A 17,959-nucleotide genomic window follows, 5' to 3' on the forward strand; every position below is an offset into this window, starting at 1 on the left:
TGCCAGCATGGATGATTTCTTCTGTAATGGTTGGCCCTCTAGGTTAACACTGAGGCGTGTGGGTATCCAGTAAGGTGAGGGTTTCTCTGCACAGTTACTGTGAACTTCTTTTTCTGTTACCGCTATAATGTATTGTACCTATATTGTACCTATTGTACTCTAAGTTACTTGGGGCACGTTGTTGTACTAGATGCTATTCAAGCACAAAATGCAATATAATTTTCCTTCTAAAAACTATTTCTTTTCTTGCACCATCTATATTAAATACAGTACTAAATAGCCATTTAAAGTAGGCTGTCTCTCCGTATATACATATGGATTTTTTTTTTCTCCTAATTTTTTTGCTAGAAGGTGAAAATAACAGATAAACAAATCCATCAGTTCTCTTTTTTCTCTCTCCCTCCAACACTTTAAAGAACCTGAAGCCAGCACATACATAACTGGATTTAATCGATCTGCCCAGAGACCCTCACACCATTTGTAGCACCAGCAGTGGAGATAACATGGTTTCGGTTTAGGGGATGAGGCACATTTCAAAGCTCTGTATCTGAAAAGAACCGTGTGAACCAACAAGCTAAAGCAGATTATAAACTTTACATTTGTTTCAAAACCAGCTGGCATCATTTAAGTTTTCTTTCAAGGGGAAATCTCTTATTTGCTTTGCTATTTTTTTCTTAAAATATACAGTTTGGTTCAAGGTGACTGACACTTTACTTTCCTTTTGAAGATTACATGGAGATTCCAGTAGTATAATAGTGTCCATTTATATATGATATAACATTATTTTGAAGTACTGCACTCTGTTTGTTAGTGCTTCCAAAGGACATTTGTTCCTGGAACTGCATTCATCGTGTTAACAGAGTTAAGAAAAGTTGCAGCAAGGTAATGATAAATGCCATTTGTAAAGAAAGCTAGAGCTGAAACAACTTAATTTTTAAGACAATTCAATTTCAGTTCTTGACTGCTTGGGCAGACAAGTTAATTTAAAAGGAAAGAGAAACAGCATTTCCTGGGCAGGTAGTCGATGAAATAAGAGCTTACTGTACATAGGACTTTGTCTGTATCCTTATAAGCTTGTCATCTCCTCTTTTGCTTTCTCTCCCTGTCTCTCTCTCTCTCCAGACCCCTGAAGAGCTAGAGGATGATTCAGACTTTGAGCAGGAAGATTATGATGTTCGCAGCCGAACAAGTGTTCAGACTGAAGATGACCAGCTTATTGCTGGCCAGAGTGCAAGGGTGAGTATAAACCCCACGTTAGTACATTAAGTGTCTGTAAAGCTGCAAATAAAAAGCTATGCCTCAGAAAGCAAATGCAGTGATTTCAAATCGCCAGGCTCGCTTAAGAAAGGAAGGGAGTAAATTGACCTAGGTGTTTAAAGTTTTTTTCATGTCTCACCTATTTGAAAAGCACTGGCCTGATTGAATGATCTTCCTTAGGCTTATGTGATGCCTTGTATCAGCCATTTGGCCCAGCTAGAGCTGTAGGAGAAGGCCTTGCAGGTTTGGAATGTGCTGAAACCGTGGGAGTAGTCAGCAAAATTTAAAAAAAAAACAAAAAAAAAACAACAAAAAAAACCCCCAACAAAACAAAATAAAATCACCACCATCAGGACACCATGTGCTGTATGCAGAGAAATCTTATATTAGTCATGTTTCCCCAGTGTGCAAACCTGTCAAGAAGATCTGTTTAAGCTACTGAGTAGTCCCTGTAATTTAATTGTAATTGAAGACATTTGTTACTGAGTCAATGTAATTTTACCAGGGTAATTACATCATGATAAACTCGAGTCGTTGTAATTTGTGACCTCAGCTTGTGCATGGGGATTGCAAATTAAGCTGATGAGTGCTTCAGGGGTCACAGGTGCCAGAGAATTGAAGTTTGTTAACACTCAGGATTATGCCACCCTCTGATGAATGTTTCCCTTTTACTAAATAGGCTGCTCAGCTCAGATTATAAAAAAAAAAAAAAAAAAAAATCAGAATATAATTTGGGGGGCAAAGACATCATTAAATATATATTTGACTGGAAAGAGAGTTAAAAAAAAGCCTTAAAGTTTTCCAGTAGAGAACCACTGGGGAATGGGGAATTACCTGAATGATTTTCGTGGCTGTTTTGCACCGGTCTGAGGTTTCTTCTGATAAGTGCTAAAGGAGAAGTAATGGACTAAAAGAGAAGCGTCCTCCACACATACACTCAAGCACTGTAGCAAGAGCTGGTAACTGGAATGGTGACTTCTTACCTTGCATTCTGGAACAGAATTTGTAGGGCTGACAACCTAAAGACCAAAAAGCAATGATGCTTTAAAGATCAATTCAGAGGACGAGGAAAGAGGGGGTTTCAGCTGCTGTAGGAAGACCTACAGTATGTCAGGGCTTGCTTGAGACAAACATTTTACACTCTGAAAAGAAACACTGGACTAATGCAAACCTTAATGAAGCTCACTTAGAGGTGGGATGGGACACCTAGATACAGTGGAATGCGCAGAGGTTTCTTTTTTGTCTTAAATTAATTTCCCTGAATACTGAATATAGATGGTAAATAAAACATACCGTGTATCAGAAAAGCTGGGTTTCTATCACTACATCCCAAGGACAAAAAATGTTGTTCTTGCCTGTCAAAGGACATGTTATATTTATATCTTTATCACCTAGTTGAAGGGCAGATGGATTGTAGATCCCATCCCAGAGACGTGGGTACCCAGGAACGGCATTGAAAACCATGCAGAGCGATACCTGGATAGCTTACCCTGGGAACAATGACAGAACTATTTTCTGGATGCAGTTCACAGAATCATAGAATCGCTTAGGTTGGAAAAGACCTTTAAGATCATCAAGCCCAACCGTTCCCCTAGCCCTGCCATCCCACCATTAAACCCTGTCCCTAAGCACCTTGTCTGTCTGGCTCTTCACTCCCCTCCGGGAAGGGGACTCGACCCCTTCCCTGGGCAGCCCCTTCCAGTGCATCACAGCCCTTTCATTGAAAAATTTTTTCCTAATGTCCAACTTAAACCTGCCTTTCACAACTTCAGACCATTTCCCCTCATCCTATTGCCCATTACCCGGGAGAAGAGACCGACCCCCACCTCACTACAGCCTTCTGTCAGGCAGTTGTAGAGGACAGTAAGGTCTCCCCTCAGCCTCCTCCTCTCCAGACTAAACACCCCCAGTTCCCTCAGCTGCTCCTTGTTAACACTTGTGCTCCAGACCCCTCCCCAGCTGTGTTGCTCTCCTCTGGACATGTCCTAGCAACACAACGTCTTTCTTGTATGAGGGGCCCAAAACTGAATGCAGTATTCGAGGGCGGCCTCACCAGTGTGGAATACAGGGGCATGATCACTTCCCTACTCCTGCTGGCCACACCATTCCTGATACAATTATCTTTGGGGGATTTTTATATTTTAAAGAGCATGTAGTCCTGTTTGATATTCAATGAATTGACTGCTAAAGTAAGTCTCAGGTACAAAAGGATTGAGATACAGTACAGTTATTTCAGTTTTTTTTTTTTGTTGTTGTTGCATCTAGGATTGGGTAGCATATCATCCTTTCTTGATCTGAACACCAAGTAAAGACCGCAGTAATATTTTTACTAAGAATCTAGTTCACCTAGGGACTTAGGAGTCTTAAATTCTATTACATTTATTGTGGTTATTATCACTGCTGCACTTAAAACCTTCTGCTTTGATCAGCCACACACTGTATAAACATAATATATTATAAAGACAGCCCCATTCCTGAATAACATAGAACGCAATATGTCACAAGAAGCAAGAAATGATGAAAAACTAAAATGAAAATGTGCTAAGCAGAAGCCGCCCAGTCCACAGTCTTGAGTGACTCATTGAAATGAGTCTGCTAAGCAGAATAGTATCTTATTTGAACCTTTTCTGTAGAAAAGCTGGATTTTTATTTGTGGAATGTAATGGATTTGTTTAATATGCTTACTCCATAAAGCTAATAGTATTTCAGTAGAAAGACGTGTGTTGGTCTTCAATAGAAATAAAACTTGGATATATGAGCTGCATTTGCTATAGGATACAGCTTCTTTGAAAACACATCAGCAGCTGGAAGAGAAATGTGAAAACACTGTGTACTAGTTTAAAGGGTGTGCAGGTGAAGCTGCCCGCAGAGGGAAGCCACATGCAAGACACACAGATCAGCTTTCCAAATTTTACTACTCCTGTCACATTCTCTTAATTTCAGTTAATTCATCTGTTCCAGTGTTTTATGTGTATTTTATACATTTATTTATTAGCTTGACTTACACTGCATTTTTCTGTGGAAAGACTAATACGCTAACATTTGAAACTGCTGTTACATTGATAAGGCCTAATTAAAACTCATGTGTTGAATTTTAATTTGATTAACTTGCAAATCTCTCATTTTCTGATCTACTGTTTATAACCTTTTTTTAATTTCAGTTTTGGAAAAGGTCAATTACGAATTTTTAAAAGCCAAGAGCATTTTAAGAATACGTAGAGAAAGACTTCAGCTGATTGAAAGTGACATAAACAAGGAAAAATGTAATGATACTTAAGTATGTGTCACACCCCATTAAATGCATAATGTGGTCTTCAGAACCCCTAAAGCCAAATAGTAGCTCAACTTGGAAATCATTATTGGAAGTGTCCATTTGATCTTTAAAAGTAATGATAATAATTTTGTAGGGTTTTTCTTTTTTTTGGGGGGGGTGGGGGGGGGGGGGGGGTGTTTCTGCTTTGTTGATACTGTCGAGGCAGATTAGTATCAACCTGCATAGTGCCTTTTTGCATATCTTTCACGAGACAATTAGACCACTAAATATTATTGAAAGGTACATTCATTACACTTCAAATGTATTAACTGGCACAACATAGCTTATTTTACTGTTGGGTTAAGCAGAAAACTTCTATTTCTGACAGAGAATGAGACCGCAGGAGATACTGGCAATTCAGTTGGCCTTTTCCCATAGCTGTCATTCATTTTGTTCTTCCTAAAAGCTAAGATTTAAGAGGGATTTTCTTTAATCTTCCTATATCAACCAGTGCATAATCTGTATATCATGGCATCACTTATATGATATAATTTTAAATTCTTGGAGGTAAAGAAGAGCTATAAACTACCTGTGAATTTGGTTTTGCCTGTCCTAACAGAAATCAGATGTCTACTGGATTTTGCTTGGCATCTTCAACTCCCATAAAAAGAAACTAGAAGTTGGGCATGTGGTTTGGACCACCGCAAATGTATAGCTTCTAGATTCCCTTTTTCATGCCCAACTTCTCCCATTTTTTCTCCAGGCTATCATGGCTCAGCTTCCCCAGGAGGAGAAGGCTAAGATTGCTGAGCAGGTAGAGATATTCCACCAAGAAAAGAGCAAACTGGATGCAGAGGTGGCCAAGTGGGATGACAGTGGTAATGACATCATCGTGTTGGCAAAGCAGATGTGCATGATTATGATGGAAATGACAGACTTTACTAGGTAAGGACGAAATAACCTGTGCTGAGGACTTCTTCAGGCATCCCACACCTTTCCTTTTTGTTGCAATTCATAGCCTATTGAGATGGTGCTGTGTTTTGGGGGATGCAAAGCTGGGTAACACACATCATACATAACGGGATGGGTTGTACTGTTCTCTTCACGTGACTGCTCTGGATATTTCTCCAAATGGGATTAATCACATGAAGTTTTCATCCTATTTGCAAATGTTTTATTTGCAGATCTTCTTGAATTTCAGACCTTACAGACGCTCCACTGACATTTCATTTAGTATCCATCTAAATGCATGTGCCTCTGAACTTTCAACATTCCAACACAATTTGTGTCAATCAAAAATAATGGCAAAAATATTTATATGATTTTGAGCACTGAACTCCTTTCCAAAAAAATCCCAAATGAAGTGAAACTGTTTTGATCTAATACTTTATTGGAGCCTGTCAGCAATCTTTTTTTTTTTTTTTTTTTGCTTTCATTTCTTTTTTCTATTGATGTCTTGTTCTTTTCTAATTGCAAAGCATCAAAAGGCCACTTGTTAATGATATCATATAAACAGAATTATTTTGTTTAAATATAGTCAATAGCTAATCACACCAGGGAGAACGTTTTACAAGATTATTTGAATTACAGATCACCATAATAAATGAAAGGGTTTTCAGTGTTTATTTTTAATGGGAGTTCAAAAGTTTAAATGGTATTTATCAAAATGTGATTAGATGAAGCTGGACAAAAAAAAATCATTGTGTTTTTATTCAGAATTAAAATAAGACATCCATTTATTCGTGTTACTGAGATGCTCAAATAGATTTCTTAATCTCCAGCTGATCACATGCCTTGTGTCTGGAGCCTTCAACCCATTTTGGAGGAGGCAGCCTCTGCATTGACAATATAAGGTTCACACATACCTTAGATAGATAGATGGGGGTGTATAAAAATACCATTAATTTGCAAATAATTTGATTATTTGTACTTGCATAGTTAATTGGTAATAGGCAACAGCAAACATTTTCATCCCTTTTATATTTAATAAAAAAAGAAAGTTTGCATACTTTAATACATTACTACTACTTTCCAAGTAATTATTCTCTCAGCTTATTTGTTTTTCTCTCAGTTTGTGCTTGCACAACTACTCCTTCTGCAGTAGGCTCACCACTCCTGTATACCAAATGGCAGTGTAGAACCTCCTGTGAAGGGTGATATTTTAGAGGATTCTTAATTACTTTTGTATTTGTGCTGTATTTGGGTCTCTAATCCTTCTGCCCCAAAACAGAGTGAAAAACTCCCCAAAGAGTACCATCGCTTCACAGGAGGAAGAAATAATGTTCTAAAGCAAGAGCCTAGAATATGAATGCTTTCTGCAACCTCCCGGACAACCTTTGATACATTGAACATCAAATTGAAAGTTTTGTAATTACATTTTCTGCCATCAAAAGAACACAACTAATATGAGAATGAGAGAAAACTACTGTCACATCTGAAGTAAATTAAAAATAAAAAAAAAAAAATCAAAGTGCCTCTCTGTTTGCATCAGATTCAATAAAAACTTGTTTAATATATTCCATTAGAACAGAACAAAACCTTTTACATCTTTTTGGTTGACTGTGGCCTCAGCAGTCTTAAAATAGAATAATTTTGCAAATGCATGGAGTTTGTGAGAGTCAGATCTTTTGATGTACTTAAGGTAGAAGCATATGAGGTCACTATGAAGGATTTTTGCTACAGTTTAAGTTCAACAGAAGTGGGATACTTGAGTTTTTTCTATATCTGCTTAAGGTAGAAATGAAAGTATGGAAAGAAGATAAAATGGAAATACGTTTCAGTATATTATTCTTGGCATGATAGATGAAAAAATTGCAAACATAATAGTATGTTGTGCTTAGAAAAAATGCCTTCAGTTTTAGTTTAAAAAAAACCTAAGTTTGATTATATTATGATTTTGCATCAGTCTAGTCTGAAGCTATATTTTCTACATAGTATTAAAAAAAAAAAAAAAAAAAAAAAAAAGGAAAATCAGCTTACCATTCTCAGGAGCAGCACCAAATTAATTGTTGCCACAGGATTAAAGTTTTGGGTCTGAAGCAAACACAGAAAAGTCTGCAGGGACTTTTTACCTTTTGTCTATATACATTTTGGTAACTTCAATGACTAAAACCAGAATTTTGTGCATCATCTTAAAAATATAGTGAAAGATCAGTCTTAAAGCTAATTATACATGTTTTAAGAGTAACATTTAAAGCTTACCATTCTCAGGAGCAGCACCAAATTAATTGTTGCCACAGGATTAAAGTTTTGGGTCTGAAGCAAACACAGAAAAGTCTGCAGGGACTTTTTACCTTTTGTCTATATACATTTTGGTAACTTCAATGACTAAAACCAGAATTTTGTGCATCATCTTAAAAATATAGTGAAAGATCAGTCTTAAAGCTAATTATACATGTTTTAAGAGTAACATTTAAGTGTAACGTAAGTATTATGCTTCATGTGTCTTTGTTTTCTGACAAAAATCTACTAAAAATGTTATTTCTAAAATGTGACACTCTTGCTCTAAGCATGACAGGCTTAACATTTAGCGCTGGTTTGAGAATAACATCATTTGGAAATAGTTGTGTATTCCAGAAAGAATGTTGCTCAATGAGCACTTAAAAATGCATATACTATTAAGTATAGCTCATGTGCTTGAAGGCGCCATCAGACTAAATTACTAGCAAGGCGTTTTGTAGGAGAGAAGAAATATAGCAGACCGATTTCTTAAACAAGCTATACTATGAAGTAGATAAAAGGTAAAATTGTAATTAATTAAGAAGTCATTTGTGTTACTATTTTAAAATCAAACAGCATCACTAAAACTGTTGCCTCTCATGCTTTGTTTAGATTGCGCATAACTGTATTGTATTTCACAGAGGTAAAGGCCCCCTGAAGAATACATCCGATGTCATTAATGCGGCCAAGAAGATTGCAGAGGCAGGATCAAGGATGGACAAATTGGCACGGGCGGTAGCTGATCAGGTAACAACAAAACTGAGCAGAAATATGATGCAACCCCTACCAATGAGGTGCCTTTGCAGGAAAAGTTTATCTTTACTTGGCAGAAAATGACCTGTTGAAAGTCACTGCCTGGATACGGATCTGCCCATTGAATAGAAGTTGTTTCTTTTTATACCAGCCAGCTTGGGGTTTGCAGTACAGGAAAGTCATAAATGAGGCTCTCTAAACCTCAGAAATGCCTGAAGTGTTCCACAGCTTCGCTTCTGGACCCAGGTGATTGTATTAGAATTAGACTGATCTATCTGCTGTCATGAAAGCAATAGAGACTTGGATGCTCTGTTACCCTTGCCATATGCCTAGAAATCCTTATTTTCTTTTCAGCTCGTTCTCCCAGCAATTTCCCTTGACATGGTACTTTTCTTTTTCAAGATTCCCTGACTCCCTTTCTTCTGCTTTGCATCAGGGTATTGTGCTTTCACCTTACAGCCCTCCACTTCATGTTCTAGGGTCTGTCTCCTCAGTCCCACTACCAAATGCATGTCACGTCTGGAAAGATAAACTAGCTATATTCAGCCCCTTTCAGGTTGCATTATCTATCCATCTGGAGAGCAAAAGGAAGCATCATATTAAAAATCAAGAGCCAAATTTCAAATCAAGGTCCCAGGTAGTTAAATTTAGATTTAGGCAAATTAAATTTGACTATTTTTTCCCTCATAAACTTCCTATAATTTCTTTCCTTTCGTTGTCGTCAGGAGAAATTTTGCTGGAAGTGGGAACCGATAACTTCCTTGCCTCTAGTGTTTCTCTTCAAAATAAGTGTTTCTTTTTCTTCTTCAAATAAGCATGTAATAGCGTGTAACACATCCTGCTAGGGAATATGGACCAGAGGGGCAAGAAACCTGAAACTGCCCATTTTCCTATAACCTCAGAATTTGGGGGTTAGGTTTTCTTCATTATCAGAAAACATTTTTCCTGCAGTTAACCCATTCCAATCCTTCAAATGTAGCATCAGTTCATTTTAGCATAAGAAAGAAGAAAACCATCTGTCAGCTGATGAAATTCCTAGTCTACAATATTTGCAGAGGTGGAACATTTTAAAGAAAGAAACACAAAGAGACTTGCTATGCTTAGAGTGCATTGGCTCGAGTTACATTTTAAATTTCAGAAGACCGTAACATTCGCACTTTAATAATAAACAGTAAAATCGCTATGAGAATGAAGTGTTTGTTTTAATGTTTGCGCCTTAATGATACTTTACAGAACTTTGGAGACACTCATGCAATATAAACTTTTTATGGACAGTTGCATTTTTAATTACTGTTCCAATGAGAGAGATCTTACATTTTCATTTGCTCCAAGGTACTTGTATTTAAAGCCTTGTCAGCTCTCTGGAAGTATTGCTTTAAAGTTCATTTCTTTCAGTTCATAGACTTCAAGCGTAGAGTAAATATTTCTGTATTAAATTGTCACCGGTAGGGAGAAGAGGTCTCTTAGGGATTCATGCCTGAAAGATGTGGCAACTGTCTGAGAAAGAGCAGCATTATAGCATTGCCATAAGTATAGAGCAGATTAAAACTAACAGCCACAATGAACCTCCAGCTTTCTTTATTGTTAGTTTTAAAGGGAGAGAAAAAACCTAAGTGACTGCTTTCGGCGTTATGGATGACAGTACATGCGACTACTTCACCGCAAACATGCTCCTCGCCAGCATTAGCTGTCGGGGTAGAGCAGTCACCTCAAGTCAGAGGTTGGGATGCTGTTGACTTATGTGTGTCTAATTCTATCAGGTTTTGTTGAAGCGCTCTGATAATATTTTAAAAAAATTGAGCATAAATTCTGTCAGATGTTAAAAAGACATATTCGGAATCTTTGTTCCCCAAGCTATACAATCAAAGAACATTGTCAGTCAGACTTTGTTCAGTAGCCCCAAAGAGTATTTATTGGAGACATGCTGTTAGCAATGGACCCTTTTAGCAATGTTTCATCAGAGTGAATTACTGAGGTCTGTTCTCTTGAGGCAAGACTTTGAATATTAACTACAAGAGTGTTGTTTATTATGCTGTTGATATTGTGGGGGATGATGCAGTTTCTATTAAGAGTCCCAAAGACTATGAATAAATTGTACTTGGGCCTTTTCTAGTTTTATTGATTATAAAACCTTCACTGAGTTTACCACGTTTGATCTAATGTAATTTGTATTAAAACATATATGAGATGCACAGCATCCAGAATGGTACAGGACTGTAGATAACCTTCCCTCTGGTATGAAGAGGTATCCCTTAGACATGCAGAGGGACCAACTTACCTCATTGGGGGTTTGAGAAGGGCTTCAATGCTGATGTCATCTGCTGCGAGGTTCTGTAATATGTCACTTACACTTTAGTAAATAATTTCATTCTGGCACAGTTTAAGGTATTTATGCATTAAGAGAAAGCTTGCCAAACCTGTCAATACCCAGCCCAAGCAGCCTCACCTCTGCCTCTCGAGTCCTTAGCGTGTCAGTATGGGGCCTGGCTTCTGCCAAGTCTGAAGCAGAGCTGTGTCCTCTGAAGGTCTGCACAGATGCCAGGGAAGCTGGCAAGACAGTCAAGAGTTGGCATTGGAGTGAATGTAATCAGTCAGCAATGGGTTTATCTGGACTTCAGCTGGTCCGTGTTGTATCTTAACCTGGACACCCAGCAGGCAACCTGGAGCATCAGGTCAAACTTGCTCTTTTGGCTGCTAAATTGATTCTTCTGTTCTGTACAAACTGATATCATAAGTGAACCTCCCCCACAAACACAGCAATCATTTTTTTCATTGTCTTACGCTAGCGGCTGACAGAGAGGTTTCTTGTTTTTACAAAAAGGTATAGAGCATCTCCAGGTTACCATTCATAAGTCTTGAGTTAAATGAAAGGTGGAGTTTGAACATTTACATTTCATCAAGTATCTCATGTAAAGATGAAGTGAAATGGATTGACCTCACGCACGTGTATTGCCACTCTCTGCTCTGATTCCTTCTCTATAATCATATAAACTCAGCTACATCTAATGAAATATTTCTTTTGTCTGCAGTGCCCAGACTCAGCCTGCAAACAGGATCTGCTAGCCTACCTGCAGCGCATTGCCCTCTACTGCCACCAACTCAATATCTGCAGCAAAGTGAAGGCAGAAGTTCAGAACCTGGGAGGAGAACTTATTGTATCAGGGGTAAGCTGGTATTTGTATTTAGCCACTTATGTTTCCCATGTAGCACTTGAAAGGGAGCATTTTTGATGGCAATAATGTACAGAACAAAAAAACAGCGATTCATAAGCAAACTTAAAAATGTTATCGCCATTATTCCAGATGTTACAATAACTTGAGTAGAGCAATTTGATTTTCCAAGTATGCTTTGTTTATACTAACCTTGTTAAAATCTTCATCCTTCCAAAAGAAAAGTAATTTCATAGTCTAGAAAGGCATTGCTAAGCTGTGAATATTATAATTATTTGGAGCTTTTGTATATTTGCTCATTATAAATCTTCTTTCCTTTGTTAGTACTGTTAATTTCCTTCCTCTGTGCAGAAGCCAGCTCTGGATGAAGTGCATATTGTTAAGATGTTGATGACTAATGGGATTTCATTCACTCAGGTTCCAATGCACACTAGGTTTAGCAAAAACTCTGGAAGGCCAGCAAAATATTTTAATTTTTGATGCATGTGCTGTTTTCAAATACTATTGGCAAGCACAATGATAATATACTCTAAATCCTGTCCAGTTATTTCAGTTATTTTCAATGAACACTGCAAACTTTTTACACACGATCTTTTTTAGAAATAAAGACAGGAATGTGCAGCAGCAGTAATATTATAAACAATGAGTTGTCCACATTTTTAAACAATTTTTTTTCTTTCGTTCTCCTAATGTTGGACTCTATGCCTCTGGGAGATTACTAGAACCAAGCAGTAGCAATTGCTGCTCTTCATGATTTTCTTTTGTTCTTTTAACTAATCACCCTAGTATTAGTCCCCCATAACACCTTTGTTATCTCCTAAGTCAAATGCAGACCATATGTATGTAAATGCGTAATATGTTTCACTCTGGTGAGTGTGTTTTCAAAATAATGGTGATTTGTCAGCCCCAAGATACTTGAAACAAGATTGTTTTCAAAGCACCCTTTCATTGTTTAAGCCCAATCAAGTACGAAGATTGTTAGGACAACTAACTTGTGCCCTTCATTTCATCCATAAGATTCCCCAGTGAAATCACTGGCCTTCCTCAAACATACCGGAAGTCAGAGCAAACGTTCTCAGCTACACAACATTTTGATTTTTTGCAAAGCACTATAGAAGGTCTTAAACATTTGGCCAGGCTTTCTTGGATCAAACATTCTGAAGTCATATATGCAATCCTAAAAGGAGCTGCTTAAATGTTCCTGTGTCTGTCTGGCAATTGGTCTTCACTTCTTGACGTATGTACATATGTAATTTTAATACCTTGATCTTCCCACAGCAATGAAAAGATCCTCTTCCATTTTCCTGATATTAATGGAGTGATCTGTCCTTGTATCGCTGACAGCTATGCTGCATAGTAAACGCTATGATCTTTTCTTACCTACTGCCATCTGGGTCCAGCTTTCATACCCATTGAGTTGTCATATTCACCTATCTATAACAATTACCCAAATCAGTGCTTCTACCAGCTTGGCTTTTGTGGTTGTGTGTGTTTCCTTTTCAAGTCTCTTTATTCAGTGTATGTGGATGCTGAATAAGCCATTGTGAATCTCTAGCATCTATTCGTTACTGGAACATCCCCATCCGTTGTGAAATTGAAGTGGCCGAACTGCTTGACTTCATCATTTCTAGTCTGGCATTGTTGGCATCTGCTGCTTACCAGGCTTCATCACCATTGTGTTTCTGTTTGGTTGGGTTTTCACAGTTAGTTGCAGACAAAGGCAAAACTAGCTTCAACCACAGAAATTACTTGGGCCTGTTCCAAAGACTCAGTAGTACCGACATACAGAAAATTTTAAGATTGCCCAGCTTGTTGCTTCTGCTGTTGCTCTGAACAGGAGGTGATATAGAGAGTTGAACTCCTCTGCATCCCTTTTTGAGAGCATTATCTTGTTATCTGGTATAACACAGTTAGGACAGTGCTTTCCTGATAGTGTTTTCCAAGCTGTTCATCTTCAAGGTACTGGGTACTGTATGCTCCTTTGCTATCCAGAGATCTGGTATCCAAGTGCACATCTACATCTGCTTGTCTACTTGCTGCTTCTGCTTCCATCTTCTTCTTCATTTTCTCTTGGATAGCCAATTACAAATAAACAGTATTTTATTTACATTGAAATGAAATACCATTATTTGGCAACTTGCATACAGTACGATGTTAGAATTGCAATAGAAATCCAGAATTCAAGCTTCCCAACCTATGACTACAGAAGTAAGTTTATGTGAATGCACTATATTTAAGTGTTTTGATGTGAATATCAAGCACCATATTATTACAATATTATAATTTACTACTGTGTTTACAAAGAACTGCAATATAATTCAGATTGATCCAAAAGATGAGTTATGAATCAGAACTACTATGGGGAGTACAGTCTCTTCTTCAATTTTTGCATTATTAAGAATATTAATCAATATTTATAAATGAAATGAATGTATGCATATGTATGTATGACTCTATGTGTGGGCGTATGTATATTTATGTAAGAAAGAAAGAGACATAAAACCAATTAAAACCTAAAAGACAGATGAAAGCTACCACACAGTTCTTATAGTTCTGTTAGCAAAAAAATGTGTTGCAACAACTTCAAAAATACTGTGTACATAACATATAACGTGCTATATATCTTTTGGTGAAACTTCTTTTTTTTCTCACAAGATTCAGTAGTTCAGTATGGTTTATCTCTGAAAATAAGCATAAAGCTGATCTTGTTTGCTTTACACTCTATAGATTAATATGATACTAGCATAATATATGAAGGGGTTGGTTTTGGCATCATTGACTTTGCTGCAAAAAGAAAAAACAGATCAAAAAGCAAGCAAATGTCACACTCCTGAAGTGTAAATTATTGCAGTAAAGGAAAGAACCCAATGTTGGCTTTCCCTTTCGTTCTTCCATTCCTGTTGCCCCAGCTCTTTCTTTCCTTTGATCTTTCCCATCAAATTCCCCGTATGCAGATAGCAAAATTATTTTCATCAGAGAAGTAAGATCTGGCAATTGAGTTACCATACATCAGCCTAACCTCATTGATATCAGCGGAACAAGGCCAATTTAGACTACCCCTTGACTTGGCCCTTTATGTTGCAAGGTGAGACTCTTAATTCTTGATTCCAACTGAGTTTTGAAAAGTAAAATAAGGAAAAACTATGTGATAACTGTGAGGAGCCTTGTAACTTGAAGATTATAGGGAAGAAATTAAAGAAAAGGGGTGAGGAGGAAGCTAGATAAAAGCAAAAAGGAATTAGTATTAAAAAAATGCAAAAGTTTTAAAAAATATTTCTAATGCGTGTAGATGATACCCTTGTTCCTCATAAAAATCTCTTTGACTTTGGTTCATAAACAGATATATGTTTCTATAATATTAAGTTTGAATATTCGATTTCTAATTCCCCACTAAGAATAAATAACCTCCTTTAATAAAATCACAGACTGAAAGCACTTCAAAATAATTTTCTTTGTCTCTTGCCATAGTTTATTTAATGTAATGTATATTTATTTCATAATCAGTTCCACCATTGTATAGGAATGAATCCTCTGAGGTGCTGAACATATGCTACTCTTGGTGAAGTAAATACCATTTACATATACTTAGCTTATGCCAATAGATAGCCTTTTTGTGATAGCTACTTTTGTCAAATAGAGTCCGGGTTTAACCATGATGTTTGTTATTTGGATAAAAATTCAGAGTTTTTCTAACTCCAGGGCTGCTTTATTTTAGTGTTCTTGTTGGACTCTTGTTAGCTAGACTATTATAATAAAACAGATCTATACATTCATTTCTTACCCTAGGATAAATATCCATTTGTTCTGTTTACTGCTGCTCTGAAGCTGATCAGCTCATTTACCTACTCTCCATTTAGGCTATGAGTTTGCATTTTCAAAAATGCTTGTTTATGTTAGTAGCTTTGCTACAGCTTTTCCTGCAGGATTATACCGAACAGAATCTAAGAAATTCCCTTATCCAAGGCAGCCCCCTATCGTTTTCACGTTTGATTTAGAACTCTGCAGATATAATCAGCTGTACTATCAGAAAATTTTCCCAGAGTCTTAAACTTCTGAGCCAGATAGATATGCAGTGTCATACAGAGTAACAGCCATGTACCTTTGAACACTGTCCAAAAATATGGAATCAATAGCCAAAGCACGCTCCAAACATACTTTAGCTGGGTCCAATTTCCAATTACTTTCAAAGGCCCATTTGTCTTCCATAATAGGCTCCGCTACGATGCTAAAAGAAGGATTCTCATAACATTTTGAAGATACAAGACAGTTTAGTTAAGATTGGGACTTTATCTAGGAGCTCTTGCTTGGTGAATTTAAGTGAGGGCTTTGGGCCAAAAAGGCAAAAAGGGCTGGAGCCACCCCATTGAACTTTGGGTAGGACATTATGAATATCCCCCTAACACCTGGACTGGAAGGTTGGAGACATAAAAATATTAACAGACATGGGTTACACTACAAAATAACTGTCTGTATGTTTATTCCTGATCAGTGACAAGAATAAGGTAACTGGAAATAGCTAGTCCTTGTCAAAAAAAGAACGTGCCTCATTATTTATCACAGAATAACAGTGTGCATCCAGCAGGTACCTCAGGTGAGCTGGCAAAAAATTTCTCTATCAATTCTGCCTATGGATCTTACATCTACCAAACCAGAATAGTTTAAAGTAATTTTTTCTTTTTTCATTTAAGGCTTAATCACCCTAAACTCCCTTGCGCTGTAAAAGCAAGTTGGTATACATAAGGGCAGTGGAGGATCAAGTTGATACTTATGAATTCTATAGATTTAAAGAAAAGTCAGGTAATTTGAAGTTCACCTGCTATTAAAAGCAAGTAAGGCCATCTTTCTTTGAAATTTGGATTAGGAGCCTGTGCATAAGCAGTTGCTTAAGAGCCACTGATGTGGTATTTCATTTCCCTGCATCAGAAAGCCTTTCTGGGTTTTTCCTTTGTTTGTTTGTTTTCAAGTAGGCAATCAGAGAGAACCTTTGCATTTAAAATGCTTATCAAGTAGTTTTTGTTTTCAATAGTGTTTGTTTCAATCAGAGAGAACCTTTGCATTTAAAATGCTTAAGAGTATGGAGAAAATGTTGTTTTGGAGTTTGGTAAATAAAGTAATTTAATTCCTCCTGAATCAGGTGAGAATTTAGCATTATGTAAAAGAAAGTTTGCTGAAGGGAGAGTTGGCAAATTGACAAAACTGTCAGGTTCCTTTTCTTCATGATTCTCGGGAGTGCAAAAAGGTTACTCCTGTTGCCTAGCTAGCAACAAAATAAGTTTTCAATTAATTTATAACAGAAATGGAAGAATGATACATGAAGTACACTCACAGAAATAGTCTGTCAGGCCAGGGTTTGTAGGTATTTCTGGGCTGGGCTGCTTGGACTGGCAAGCTGTCAGGTTTTTTTCAGTAGAAAACACCTGAGCTAAGACCTAGCTGTACTTAATTGATGAATAGATATCACTAATAAAAATATTGTGTTTTGTCTGCTAGTGATTCAGTGTGCTTGGAGCTGAGGGTAAGAGCAGTTATTCCTAAATAACTGCTGTGTTCATGTTTGTTGGACAGTGGGTGCTCAAAGAGTTGCACGCCACAAAGAAGATCTATAGTCCTGTGTCTAAGCTGACATCATTGCAAGACTAGGGTTTGGGTTATGGTAATGCATGTCAAGTGGATATAACACAAGAGAATATACTCAAATTGGTAAAGGGAAGTGCAAGACAGACCCAGGAACCCTATACATAATTACTAAATTGCTTAAGAATGCAATTTGACTTCTGTGATTTTCTTTATTAATTTAGGCTTTTATTTTTGCAAGTTGCTTTTCATGTTTACCCACTGTTTAACCCACAAGATTGTGGTAAGGAGTTAGAATGCAAAAAAAAAAGGGAGTTTGTAAATATGAACAGTAAATCGTCTGTACCAATGCCGTGAAAATCATGTGAAATGGGACTCATGGAAAGATATTGGTTTAGGATGGCATTGGTGGAAAGTTCTGTTTTGAGGCTTGGAATGAAAACAGTGGGTAAAGGAGAGGATATTGGAAATAATAAAGCAGTAGGCTGAGGAATTTGAAATATGAGATATGAAAGGGTCAGGGGAAGAAAAAGCCAACCCAGAAAGAAGACGGGAATATGAAATCAAAGAACTGCAATGGTGGGAAAGGACTGAGATGAAGTCAGGACCATAAGGTTGGCTGGACTCCACAAAAACCTCTACTCTCCTAGTAGAACAGGCAAGGAGAGAAAATAAAAACGCAGGGACTTTATTTTGGCTCTGAAGTTACTGCTGTAAAAAGACAGCTTCCCAG

At 37.3% G+C, this 17,959-nt stretch overlaps 1 protein-coding gene across 4 annotated transcripts in view; it reads left to right on the plus strand.

The window, feature by feature from the left end:
- The window catches only part of LOC104131806 (catenin alpha-2), a 468,889-nt gene that overhangs the window by 426,241 nt on the left and 24,689 nt on the right, over positions 1 to 17,959 (plus strand). For 3 of the 4 annotated variants that reach the window (XM_009645015.2, XM_009645023.2, XM_009645031.2), the window contains 4 exons: positions 1,123 to 1,236; positions 5,274 to 5,455; positions 8,371 to 8,476; positions 11,512 to 11,646. In XM_009645015.2, coding sequence (XP_009643310.1) covers positions 1,123 to 1,236; positions 5,274 to 5,455; positions 8,371 to 8,476; positions 11,512 to 11,646 — 537 coding nt within the window. The remainder of the gene's footprint in view (positions 1 to 1,122; positions 1,237 to 5,273; positions 5,456 to 8,370; positions 8,477 to 11,511; positions 11,647 to 17,959) is intronic. The other variant, XM_009645038.2, reaches the window with a different exon arrangement.

Source organism: Egretta garzetta, unplaced genomic scaffold, assembly GCF_000687185.1.
Source record: "Egretta garzetta isolate BGI_Z169 unplaced genomic scaffold, ASM68718v1 scaffold570, whole genome shotgun sequence".
Lineage (NCBI taxonomy): Eukaryota > Metazoa > Chordata > Aves > Pelecaniformes > Ardeidae > Egretta > Egretta garzetta.